The sequence below is a fragment of the Bactrocera tryoni genome, chromosome 2 (genome assembly GCF_016617805.1).
Source record: "Bactrocera tryoni isolate S06 chromosome 2, CSIRO_BtryS06_freeze2, whole genome shotgun sequence".
NCBI classification, from domain to species: domain Eukaryota; kingdom Metazoa; phylum Arthropoda; class Insecta; order Diptera; family Tephritidae; genus Bactrocera; species Bactrocera tryoni.
Window position 1 is genome coordinate 78,447,309 of NC_052500.1, and position 14,362 is coordinate 78,461,670.

The 14,362-nt window shown below is 30.1% G+C and overlaps 2 protein-coding genes across 2 annotated transcripts in view; one reads left to right on the forward strand and one right to left on the reverse strand.

Moving 5' to 3' along the window:
* Nucleotides 1-14,362, reverse strand: part of LOC120768553 — a 352,878-nt gene that overhangs the window by 225,524 nt on the left and 112,992 nt on the right. The window lies entirely within an intron of this gene.
* LOC120768554 overlaps nt 1-14,362 on the forward strand; it is a 118,759-nt gene that overhangs the window by 38,922 nt on the left and 65,475 nt on the right. Inside the window, exons 6-7 of the mRNA XM_040095298.1 lie at nt 4,506-4,652; nt 5,134-5,263. Of these exons, the coding sequence (XP_039951232.1) occupies nt 4,506-4,652; nt 5,134-5,263 (277 nt within the window). The remainder of the gene's footprint in view (nt 1-4,505; nt 4,653-5,133; nt 5,264-14,362) is intronic.

The following is a 14,362-nucleotide window of genomic DNA, read 5'->3' on the forward strand; positions in this document are numbered from 1 at the left end:
GGTTAAGAAAAAACGCATATTTTAATATTTTTAGAATTCTGTGGTTGAGACTTATGTACATATGTAAATTTCGTCAATTGAACTAAAGTTTTGAGAATTTTTTAAAAATTTCAGAATTATATTATATTATTATTTTAATTTTCATAGCAAAGTTGGTACATATAATAGCACCAAGTAACTAAAAAAGTTTTCTATTAACAAGATTGTAAAGCTGCATCATGCACATCCAATATATACATATGATACTTCTTAAATACATATGTATTTTTACATAAGTAAGTACATTTGTACCTCAGGATTCTCCACTGCATTTTACACTTATGCAACCAACTCAAAAACAGCTGCTTGCTATTAGCTGCTTAACATTTACCTACCCATATATAAACGAGTTAAATTCACCGTTTCAATTCGCGTCGTAAAATACACAGAAATGCCAAAAGGCAGATGACTTGATTGCATTTGCGTTCAATGGGCGAGATTTAGTGCCATAAAACAGTTTGGCGCGCAACAAAGTTACGATGCAAAAGGCTTCTGTGTATATAATATACTAACAATACATATTATACCAACAATGTATATAATATAGTAACACACAAACACATATCTGAACATAAATACTTACATAACTACCAGAAGATATGTAAGCCGCACTTGCATTGAAAAAACATTTTAACATAGAAGAGCACTCATGACAGCAGTTGGGTGCACGCCACTGAGGCATCATAAAAAACAAGCCATACTTACGCTACTTAGCTGCGTGCCAGCACACCTTAGCGGTCACAAAAGCTGTGAGTGTTTGTCGCTGTGCTAAATGCAGCCACCGCTTGTAAAAAAATTTACGACTCAAGTCGAAGCAGCTATAAAGGCAATAAAGCTTGCCAGCCATAGACAAATAATCAGCGCAGATTTTGCACTTTGCACCATAGTTGCGCACTTGCACCAGGCAAATATTAAGTATGTGTGCGGTTAGTGCCTTAAATCTGCAAAACAATGGCATACACTTAGGCGCTACGGAGATTTTGACGCGAAGATATTCCTAAAATGATTCCAATAAAAAGAAATATAAACTTTGTGAGCATATTAGATTTACCTTTGTTTTTCGTACAACCAGCTCAGTTGAACAAATTGGTGATTCGGCCTGTTTCAAAATGTGGCACAAATCTAATGAAGCATTGTTGGTGCAAATGCGAGTACTCAAAATCGCTTAAGTGTGTATTGCGATGCAAAAGTATGATTTCAAAAAGAAAATTCGAAGATTTTGGGTTCCTTTCGAACTGTTCGTGTTGTAAATAAAGGAAACCAAAACAAACATTCATTTTTTGTATAGTTACCAATTCACCAAATTTTGAGAATTTTCTTGAGAAACAAAAGAAATTATACAATAGTTAGGATTATTTTCTCATTGTGAAGCAAAAATGCATTCAAATAAAAGTTAGCATATATTCTTCCTTTACTTATGCCTGGCCATAAAAGAGTATACGATTAAAACATCAAAAGTAAAATATTACTCATACGCCGTGATGTCCAGGATGAAGTGTTTTGTTTGATGGCTGAGTTTTTCTTAATTTAGTGCATATAAGTACTCGTACATATAAGTTTTAACAACCTGCCTTCACGTTTATCATAACATGATAATGAAATATGCTACTTAAAACATCATAATGTTACTCATACGCCATGACGTACAAAAAATTAGAAGTGTTTTGCTTGATGGTAAAAATTTTTCTTAGTATAGCGCCTAATTACACTTAAATATATGTTTTCACATACTTCCTTCACCTTTATCATAACATGATAATGCAAAAGCTACTAGAAACATCATAATGTTACTCATATGCCGTGGCATAAAATTGGAAGAGCTTTTGATGAAATGTGATGGAAGTATTTCACAATTTTTAAAAAGATTTTTACTAAAAACCAATTTTAAAGGATTAAAGGACATAATTTCCTGTCTAATTGTTTATTTCTTAGCTCCGAAACTATATGCCGTATCAAGTGCAAGTTTTCGGAAAATATTTCTACATATACATACATATGTACAAAAATGGATATGTCTGAGATATTTAAGCAAAAAAAATTAGATTTAAAATCTACAAGTAAATATACCACCTAAATATCTACAAAAGCCTCTTAAGAGCAATGATTGTAATTTAAACTGTTTTAGAAAGATAAAAAAAGATTAAAAAATACTCGAACCGCGCAAATTCTTAACTTGGCATACCTTAGTGTCTAGTCTCTTGAAATATATATTTATTTTCGCTTATCTAGGGCCTTTCTATTTCTTTTGAATTCTTGCTTCCCATTACAATTTCCCACTGTAATGCAAATGTTCTCTTGAACCGTGTAATTGGTAGCACCGCCTTTCTCTATTTTACTTGACTATTAGCATTGTATGCGCAAAGTGTAAAACTAACGGTTTTTAATTAGTCTAATGAATATACATTTAATTTGTTATTGCTGTCTGGCATTAGAAGGTGTTGAGTTGCAGCGATTACTTATGCTAATCAGTTTCTTATGCATAGGACAATGAAGAGTGTTAAAAGGATGGAAGGAAGTTGCTAAAATGAAACTATCATACATACTGATTTTGCTATAAAGGCTAAAGTAGAAAAATTACAAAAAAAATAATCGCTCAATATACATATAAAATGTTAAAATATTGAAATTTGTTTGCAGAAAAAAAAAACCAAAAAAATCATAACGCACCGGAGAGATCATTTTACTGAGTACTTTGTACCACAGGGTGTCAAAAATTAAAAAAGCAATAGTAAAACCCTTGAGTTTGCAGGTATTAAACAATTTTAATTTTACTTTGATTGATTTGAAAATGAGATGAAGTATTTAAAAGATACTATAACACTGAGTTAAGAATTATTAAATTCAGAACTATAAGAGTGAGTTGAGGATTCTTATTTAACACAGTTGACAATACGAACTTTGGATTTACATTAAATGAAGCTAATTTATAAAGTTATAGCACACTTATGCGGCCTTTGAACGAGAGTTTATTTACTATTTTGGTACTGAAGCAGTTAACACTTTTGATAGATACACCAAAAAAGTTTGACTCATATTCACTTTGTGAGATAAACTCGAGTTTATTGCCTTTTTATTAACACTTATTATTTAATAACAATTTAACTTCATTAACATACAGACTTTTCGTTGAATATCCTTTAGACCCGTTCACTATGCATGTTAAACTCGAGTTTATTGAATATCTTGTAGTTAAAGCAGTAAACACTACTGATACAAATGGAATTTATTAGATAATAAATTTAACTCTACTTGAACTCTAATTTGTTGGTCATTTCAGAATCAGGCAAACAACACTATTTAAATATGGAGCTTATCATAGTAAAAATTTAACTCCATCTAAACTACATAATTTTTATCGCTGTGAAACATGTCTCTATTTGAGATAAACACGAGTTTATTTATTACTTAGGTTAACACTACTGACATAAATGGGGCTTAACTCCACTTTTTGGTAAGTTCAAAAATAAATTGTTTTATGTTATGAGGAAAACTCGAGTTTGTTAGTTATTTTGATAGTTATTCAACTTGACACTTGTGAAAAATGTGGAGTTTACCCTAAAGGAATCTTAACTTGATTTTGTAACCAATAGACTTCTCAGGCAATAGACACTATTCAAAGAATAGAGTTTACCATAGAATAAATTTAACTCCACTTAAACACCACTTTTGGGTCATATGTTATATTTATATTAAGAAAAAAAACTCGAGTTTATTTAGCAACTTAACACTTTTCAAAAATAAGGAGTTTACCGTAAAGCAATCGCGGCTCGCGTTTATTAACTGCTGTAGTAGTCAGGCAATACACACTACTCAAAGAATGGAGTTTACCATAGGATGAATTGAACCCCTTTTAAACTCCACAATTCGTTACTGTGTGAAAAGATAATCCTCTTTACGATAAATTCGAGTTTATTGATTAATTTAAAATTTATGCAGTTAACACTACTGAAGCAAATGAAGTTTAATTTAACCCCACTTAAACTCCATTTTTTTTTTGTTTAATTTTGGTACTGAAACCAATTAATAGTGCACAAAAATTCTTCATAGACAAAGTTTAACACCCTTTAAAGCATAATTTTTTGTGTGTTTGTGAAAAAATAACACATTCCAAAAATTTAGAGTTTACCAAAGGAGAAAATTGACTCTTTCTAAACTCCACAATTTTTGACTTTGTCAAAACACCAGACACGACAATGCACAAGTTTAACTGAGTTTCTGAAATAACTCAATGAGAAGATAAGTATTTTATTATTGTAGATTGACATAAAATTAGAGGTGAGTAGACAATTAAGCACCGCAAATGTTTAGCTTCAATTTTACTAATTGCGCTTTATTCCCTCAACTCAAACATTTTCCTATATATGCAGCCTTATATACATACATATGCGTATATTTATATTATATTCTTTCTTTTTTTATTTTCTTCTCTTTCTCATTTCTCTTACTGCACCTCATCAACTGAATAGTGAGGATCCCACCGCCGAGGAACTATCTAAATGGAATGCCTTTGTCGAATCAATTAAATCGAAACTAACCGTGAAACAAGTGGTCGACGGCGTGCGTTCTGGTGGCTCCTTGTCGTTCGATTATCTGCTCTTGATTGTGACCGCTGAGTGAGTATGGACAAAAGCAATCAATAGCAAGTAAATGATGTAAAAAGATAAAGGCGAAAAGCGGCACGAAATAAAATGAACTAAAAACACAAATGTTACACGAGGGATTTGCACAATGCTGGAATAGCTTAGTGCCACAAAAAGCAACAATGCCAGGTATAGAGGGGTAATGCGAAACAGAGGAAATGGCGCTCAGTAGTGCTCTATTGATTTCATGGATGTTGGCGAGTTTGCATGAAAGTGCAATGTTTCACTTTTGCCTTCGTGACTATTCAATATTTAATTGCTTCGTTGCTAAAAATAAGCTGGTACATAGTTGGTGTGGTTTTAAAGGGAAAATATAGTTTCATTGTTTATTTTTTTATTGCTTATAATTAGTAGTTTATTTATATGCATTTATTTCATTTTAGTCTAAGTACCTTGTAGTTTTAAGCTTCTGTTGAAATCATAATAATGGTCTATTGTTTATTTATATACACAGCTCTCTGGCGGCCTTGGGTTTGATTGAGAATAGCGCAACAAATATTGTCGCTGCCATGTTGGTTTCGCCACTCATGGGACCGGTAATGGCGATTACTTTTGGTACAATCATTTCGGATCGACAATTAGTTGTGAGTAGACAACAGTTTTTAACAAAATTTTATCAATGCTGTTAACTAGACTTTGATGGTCTTCTAGAATATTACCTTATAACTATATCATACCACTTACATATATTTGGATAAAAACACTTAATATCGATTTAAGGGTTAAAAGAAACCCATAATGAATGATAAGCAAAACCACAAATGTACTCCTTTAATTCAGGGTTTTTAACTTAATTTTAAATGGTGTGGTTTCCTATACAATTAAGACTTTAAATAATATTTTTTTATTAAAATACTACTCCTTTTGAATCTTTACGACAAATTTTTTATCTCGCAGATAATCGTATAGCATAAAATTTCTATTAAAATCCACCTAAGTGTAATTTTTTTCAATTCATAAATTAATATTTTGAAATTCTTGGAAAAATGGCAAATACAGATTATGCAGTTTTGTGCTTTTCGGTAAAAAATTTTTATATTTGACAAAAATAAAAACGTAATTTCCTGGTTACAAGGAAACACAGCTTCTAATGCAATATATCGAGCACAAAAATGGCTAATAGAAGGCGCCTACAATGAATGTTGCTCAAACGCCGCGGCGTACAACTTAAAGTGCTTTATATGGCTATAATCATATACATATGTAAGAAAACAAAAAACAAAAAAACAAAATATGAAAAAATTAACTTTTTATGGACCTCTTGATAATCCCGAAAGTTGAGAATCGCGAAAATCAAGAAAACCGATAGTTAAAAATTCCGAAAATGATTACAATCAATAAAAATCAACGTCGTTTTTTATCTTAAATTATACAATTTACTTATTTTCGTGCGAGAATTTAAAATTTCAGTATGATTTTTTAAATTCCGAAAATTTTCGGGATCCCGAAAATTAGCAGCCTTATTGAAAAAGAAAGAGCAACAAATTGGACCAGAAGTCGTAAAATTTGAACTAATTTTCCAAATCCCGATAGTTTTCGGGATCCCGAAAGTTACAAAAGCCTTATTGAAAATGATAAAAAAAAATTTGCCTAATATTCATAATTATTTACAAAAGATTTTTATATGAAAATATTTTGTGGTTGGACTTTTCGGGATCCCGAAAGTTAGCAGCCTTTTTGAATATAGAAATAATATAAAATTGACCCAAAAGTATTTAGCAAGTTAAAATTTGGGGACTAATTTTCCGATACCGAAATTTTTCGGGATCCCGAAAGTTACAAAAGCCCTATTGAAAATGATAAATTAATTTTTGCTGATATTCATTATTATTTACAAAAGATTTTTAAATCGAAACTTTCTGTGTTTGCACTTTTCATCACTATATACTTATGTATGTATGTATGTATGTACATATGTACATGAACATTGTACATTGTACATATGTATGTATCTACAAGAATAATTTATTTGTAAATCAATTTTAAGTTCAATTTCTACATATGAATTACTCTGCTATTTTTTCATAGGATTTAATACTATTTATTACTTATGTACTTCTCGCAACGCAGTCACGAGTTGAGTTCAAATAAAACAAGTATTAGTGAAAATAAATTAGGTAAAATAGAAAGTTTTAAATCCATTTCCTTTGTAGCTTTATTTACGCAAACATTAAATAAAAATTTAAGCTTCGCGCAATGCATACGCGCATGAAACCATAAAAATTTAATGGGATATTTACGAGTGAGGCCAATATGGTTCCAAAACATATGTACATAGAGTAGTGGCAGTGATGTACATATGTAAAAATAGATAAATACAAGAGTAGCGGAAATATGCATGAATTCGTAAACTAAAATGGAAGTGTAAACAAAAATTTGCATTTGTATGCCACATAGTATGCAAATGTGGCTAAATTGGTGGCAACAGCAAACTCGCGACATTACCATCAACAGGCGACCAAGCCATATGGCATATTTTCAGAATTCATTAATAATAAAAAGCTTGCAAAAATTATTGGCGCAAATAATATGGAATTGATATGCGAAAGAGTAAATAAAAATGCAAATGACACATATAAAAATATGCACACGAAGTTATTTGAAGCCAATAAAACATACAAATATGTTAAAAATATATGTAGAAATATCATGTAGTAACATTTGTGTGGTGGTTTGACTGTGAAGAAGAAACATCAAAAATATTCAATTTATTGATGAAAAATTGTCCTACTGCTACTTCTCGATAGCATTTTTTAAATTACCTGCTAAATTTTGAAGGAAGTGTAACACATTCTATAAAGACTTTAAAACGCTTCGCTACATAAATAAATGTGGCATTATGATATCGTCAGATTTGACAACTTTTCATATACATACATACTATATACTATATGAAATTACGGGATTCTCAAAATATTGAAAAAAATCTTAAATTTCAAAAATTAAAATATCTTGAGACTTGATTTCGGGATCCCGGAAAATTTCGGAATTTACAAAATATCTAGTAGAAATCCTGAGGTTTAAAGTTTCATACATTTTGATATTTTGACGATGACTTTCGGGATCCCGAAAAGATTCGAGGTTTTCAGATTATATCAGAAATTAAAAAATTATTTTATTTATAATGGTTTGAAATCTCATTTCACAAACGTAGTAAAATAAATAAATATTATTTTTGAAGGGTTATAAAAATTTCGGAGTTTCGGACTAAGGCACACCTTTTCGAGTTTTTGAGATTATTTAGAAAAGATAGCTAAAAATTTTCATAAAAAGTAGAGTTATATAATTTTATTATCTAATTATGCTATTTAATGATGTTATTATGAAAACGCTTAAATTTTCATCTGATAAAAATGAATAAAATCGAAAAAATCGATCTCTTCAAAATACATAGTACAGAAAATTAAAGAAGCAGGCTTAAAACAGCTCTCATAATATGATTCAAACATCATCAAAATACAAAAACGTAAATTTTTAATCTGGCTTTTTTTGACTTTACGTATTTTCGGGATTCACAAAGGGTATCTGAAAATATAAATTTGTTTTACAGTGTAAGAATATTGCTACAATACTGCTTTAGTGAAACCATTATGAAAATTATTTCAAGAAAAATCAATAAGAGTAGTGGTCTTCGTTTAGTTTTAGAATTTTCGGGATCCCGAAATTTAATGCCGATTTTTCGGGATTTCCAAATTTGCCTATTATGTTTATTTAAAAGTTGGCTTAAAGTTTTCTTTAAGCGAAAACATGTAACGAAATTTTTCGGGATCCCGAATAGTTTCTGCTTAGTAAAACGTTCGGACTTTTCTAAGTAGTCATAGAAAATTTTTTAATAGTCTTATAGTAAAAGCTTACACTTTTGTAAATTTTTTGGCCCTTTGAAGTAGTCAAAGAAGTTTATATTTCCAATTTAAAATTGGTAATATACAGAATATATTTTTATTGAAACTGTAATCGCAGATATTCGTGGTCTCACAATTATATATGTATGTATGTATGTATATCCAAAATTTTTGAAATTTTTTAAATCCCTGTTGTTAGTTATAGGGTTTTGAACACAAGTTTACATAAATTTGGCTTAGACGAAAAGTGTGAATAAAAAATTTTCGGGATCCCGTAATTTGCGGGATTTAAAAATTATTTCTTTAAACTTTGAAACATTATTGTTTTTCGTTTTTTAAATACTGGTGGAAGTTATTCATTTTTAACCACTAATTTACTTAATATTTGGCTTTGACGAAAAGTGTGAATAAAAAATTTTCGGGATTTTAATACTATTTCTTAAAACTTTGGAACATTATTTTTTTTACTTATTTAAATACCTGTTGGAAGTTATATATTTTTGATCACAATTTAATTAAAAATTTGGCTTCGATGAAAAGTGAGAATTGAACATTTTCGAGATCCCGACATTGTTTTTGAAGTTTTCGGTATTATAATTTTTTTTTTTCTCAAAACTTGTCTTTAAACTCTTTTATTCAATATGGTATAAAAATTGTCGGGATCCCGAAACTTGAACTGGATTTCGCAAATGTCCTGAGTATTAAAATTTTACAAAATTGAGTTATCTGCCATTAGTTTCTTATTTAAATAATGTTAGGAATTAACAACATCAAATCTACCAAACAACTACCAACAATTTCCTCACATTCATATGTACTATACATAGTAATATGTGTCTAATTCCTCAAAACAAAAAAATGATTGAAAATATGTCTTGAATTATGCTATATTTCAGTCTTTATATTTTAAGCTTATTGACTGAGAGCAGACCATGTCTGGATCGCACACACACACATATACACATACATATATACATATCTTTATTCAAGGAAAAATTTAAAAAGTACAGGCGCATACTTTTAAAATCGCAAAATCAGAATTGTGCAAAACGTGCGACTGAAATGAAAGCGGAATATTAAAAATATATAAAGCAGCACAACACCTTTGAAAAATAAACTGAATGCAAGCACATCTATTTGCATTGAAAGCCTTGCGCAAATCCACGTAAATGAAGAACATAGTAAATTCATGTGGGTGTATGTATGTGTGTGCACAGCAGACGTGCATTGAATTGCATTGAATGTGCAAGTAAGAAAGCATTACCGTTAGGTGCTACATACAGTAGTAAATCCTTTCATTACTTTTATGCAGCACATGTCGGTCCACACCAAGTCCCTTCCCCACACAGTCACTCACACTCAAGTATATGTGTGTGGCATGCCTCAAGTCTTAACAAGTAGGTTGCAAATGAAGTTGCAGCGTGGTTCAGCGCGCCAAGTCACCGCTTCGTGCTAAGTACAAGCCAAGCACTTCATCAGCAGCGCAAGTAACTGGAGTAGATTGAGAGTGTGAATAAATGCGAGTAAAAAGAGAAGTTGAATTACTTGCAAGCATATGCTTAAAAATGTATTAGTGTGTATGTGTGGTGAATAGGCTGGAGTAATAGTTCAAGTATAGCGGCAAAGCGAAAGCTCTATTGCGCTGCCTAGCGATGCAGAGTAAAGCGAAAGTGAGGAATTCATCAAAGAAGAAGTGTAAAATATGCGAGTGTATGAAGTTACATTGGTTCAATTTGGAGTACGTCGAGTGGCAGGCAGCCAGATATGTACACTCCAATTAAAAATATGTAATTTACTTTGCCGCATTGAAGGCGCCCACGCTTTGGCTCACGATAATTTGCTTGAACTTTTGACCGCGCGGGCTTTCCTTCGCATAGATAGATAAGTGTAAACATAACTGTATAATAAAGTACACAAGTGAATGCACTCATAATTTAAAACGATTTCTGGCAAGTGAGCAAGAGTTTATAAAATTGTTTACTCTAAATTTCATCCTTAAATTTTGTCGTGTGAAATATTCATTTCGGATAGAATTATTTTGTTGGAAGTACTATTTATGAAGCATTTTAAATGTAAAGCTGCGGCGGAGATTAGCCATTGTCCTTTTATTTAGGTAATTTACGGAAAACAAATTTTCGGGATTCGGGATTAAGACCAAAAAAAATGTAATATCTGATATTAAATAATCGATTATTATAAAAATTTCTGAAATCAAAATTGAGATTTCTGAAATTCAAAAATTTAGATTATTCTTAAAAATTTCTGAAATTAAAAAATTTTCTGATTTTTGAATTCAAAATTCTGATTTCTGAAATTCAAAAACTTTTGGATTATTCTGAAAAATTTCTCAAATTAAAGAATTTGCTGATTTCCGAAATTCCAGAACTTAGAAATCTCTTAAAAATTTCTGAAATTCAAAAATTTAAATTACTCTTAAAAAATTTCTGTAATTCAAAATTCGATTTCTGAAGTCAAAAATTTAGATTACCCTGAAAAATTTCTGAAATTCAAAACTTTTGGATTATTCTGAAAATTTCTGAAATCAAAATTCTGATTTCTGAATTTCAAAAATTTAGAATATTCTGAAAAATTTCTGAAATTAAAAAATTTAGATTATTCTGAAAAATTTTCTGATTTCTGAAATTCAAAAATTTAGATTACTCTGAAAAATTTTAGAAAATCAAAATTTTTGGATTATTCTGAAAATTTTCGGGATCCCGAAAGTCATCAATTTTCTAAAGATTATGTGTATAGTTAGAATCTTTAGACTAAAATATTCTGAAAATCTCAAAAAATTTCGGGGATGCAAAAAATTTGAAATTTAAAAGTTCTAGAATATTATGAAAATCCCAAAAATTACCAGGATTCCGAAAAAGTAGCAAATATGAAAATATTATAAATTCCAAAATTTTAAAGTAAAATTTATATTATGGAAACCTCGAAAATTTAGAGGATATTGTAGGTTATCAAATCTCAAAATATCATTTATAGGTAGAATGTATTGACTACAATATTCTGAAAAACCCAAAAAGGAATGCAAAATTCGTTATTCTTCAAAAGGTTATAATTTTTGAAATTTAAGACTTCCAGTCTATTGCGAAAATCCCGAAAATTTCCGGTATCCCGAAAGTTAGCAAGTCTTAAAAGATTAACATTTCTGAAATTTAACGTCGCTATACGCCAATATATTATAAATATCAAAATTTTTCGGGATCTCAATCATAATGCGTCTTGAAAGATCACTATTTCCGAAAATAAAAAAAACTTTTAATATGTTAATTTTTGGAATTTCGACATTATTCTGAAAATACCGAAATTTTCCGGGATCCCGAAAGTTATCACGTCTCGAAAGACTATGGTTGCTGTAAATTAAGTCTGTGGACTATAATATTTTATAAATCCTAATATTTTCCAAGATTCCGATAGTTGTCAATTCTTAAAAGATTACAATTTCCGAAAATCCCAAAACTTTCCGGTATCCTGAAAGTTAATATCTCTCAAAAGTCTATAAACTCTGAAATTTGTTAACTATTAAAAATCCTGAGAACTTCTGGGATCTCGAAGTTATCAAAATTCAGCTTCTATCTATGAAATATTTTCAAGCATTTAGACTCTTTTAGCACAAACATACTGATACTTAAAACGCAATAACTTCACTTCCAATCAATGAAATGTCATGAAATTCTCACTGGACAATCGATAAAGATAGCAGATAGCCTGTTTACTTTGGAACGCATCTTGTAGAGTGTGCCTTCAATATCCTCCAAATTTGCTAAGAAACTCTAAAAATGCTGCAGAAAAAACGTAAATGAAGTGGTTGGTAAAATTAAAAGTATTTGGTACTTTTGTCTTAAGTAGTAGAACGTTCACAGTGCCATCAAAAAATTTACACGAAATTTCTATACTCAGTTGTATATTTACTACTTAGTTTTCAGAAAACAAATTCTGTTTTTTAATTATTTTGAGGTGATCCTGTAAGAACATTAATAGCCCAGCTCTTCTTGTGTTAAACTGACTGACAGTTCTTATTCTTGTGTCGTTGAATTTCCCAAATTATATTTAAGGCCCAGTTCGAAATTCTAAGCAAAAGCATGGAGATATTGCAAGATTCATGTGATATTTTTCAGCAGGAATTATTAAAAGTCCTTTTTCAGGACCTTTTTGTCTTCTGTATAAATAAGGCGATTCTCAACGAAAATATACATATATACAAATCTGGGAAATTACACTGTGGATGGTTGATCTTATTTTATAGCTTCTATATGTTAAGGGCGCCATTCATCACTTCTCTTCTGCCTTGGACATTTAAAGAAACGATATTATTGCATAAGGGCCTACATATTACTTTTGTATTAATATTTTAAAACGGTTCGTTAATTTCTGAGAAATAATTTAAATTTTAATATCCGAAAAATTAAATTCATCATGGTATATTTGTTTCGAGCATTACTTCAGCTAATAATAAATAAATACTTTTTCTAAAAGTATATAAATTTATTCTAGGAACTTGATATTTTTTAGTATATCACTTACTAGTAGGCGAATACACACTCTCGTATACAAATATTCGTAACTACCGTCAACAATGCGAGCCTTAAAGCATTTATTTTTACCTTTGACATTTCTCATAAATATGTGAGTTTATATTTGCCTTTGTGTAAATTGTGTTGAGTGTGCTATTTTATCTCAGCGCTATGCCGACTGAGCTTCAGCTGTTTACCACTCAAGAGCCCATTAAATTTCAGGACAATAAAAGTGAAAGTTAATCAGACAGTGCTTATAAGTTAAGCTATTTAAAAAGTTATAAGTAAATGGGTTAATTATAGTATTTATTGGGAATCGCTGAAACGTAAAAGAATAGGTTCACTTATGCCTTTGAAGAGTGCTCCTTTTTAATACTTCAATATACCAGGAGAGCATTGAAGATTATTTAAAAATGCACGAACTTACATATGTATAGCTTCAGGTTACGAGTATACTTCAGATTGTGCTAGAGACCATTAATCTAAGTAAATATTAGCAGTATTTCAAAATAAATAATTTCAATAATTGATAGAATTGAAGAGGAATAAAACATAACACTTTAGAAATATATTGAAGTTTCTATAGTTTCGTTTTTAAACATTTTCCATAAAGTTCCTTCCTCAAGCATCATTTACTTGAATTATTTTATTATATTTATTTCTATTTATAGAACTGTTTACATTCAAATAAGTATTAAGAAAATTAAGAAACTTGAGAGCACTTAAGAATATCTTGATATAAGAAATCATTTTAAAAAGTAGGTATTGTACACATTACAAGTAAAACTTAGTATGCTTTTAGGTTATTTGAATGATAAAAAATGTAAAATAATTAGGGGTTTCGTATAGCTTCATTAAATTGAGTAAAAATTTACGATTTTACGATGCGTTGTGACAAGTTGTGAGTCCTCTAAGTAGGTGTGGAAATTTTCTTACCAGAAAAAAAAAACAAAAAAATCTTAAAGCTCAATTCTCATAACTGTTATTATATTACATTATTTTTTAGGACGTTGAAATGCATTTACCTGCTAAACCTTGGCATCATACTTGGCTCTGATCGGTCCACCTAGAAACCGCGTACAGACCGAGTCTATAACTTTCTTCTTTCCTTTTTTATTTAAACATAAGTTTGCATTAAAAAATATATAAAATTGGAGGATACTTTAGAATCCATTAGTATAAAAAACATTCTTGGTAATAGATGTGTGTCTTCGCTAGTTAAAGGAACGCATGCCTAATTGTAGGCCACCTTTTAATATATAGATATAATATTATACACGTTACAAGTAAATTTTGGTATACTTTTTGGATATTGGTA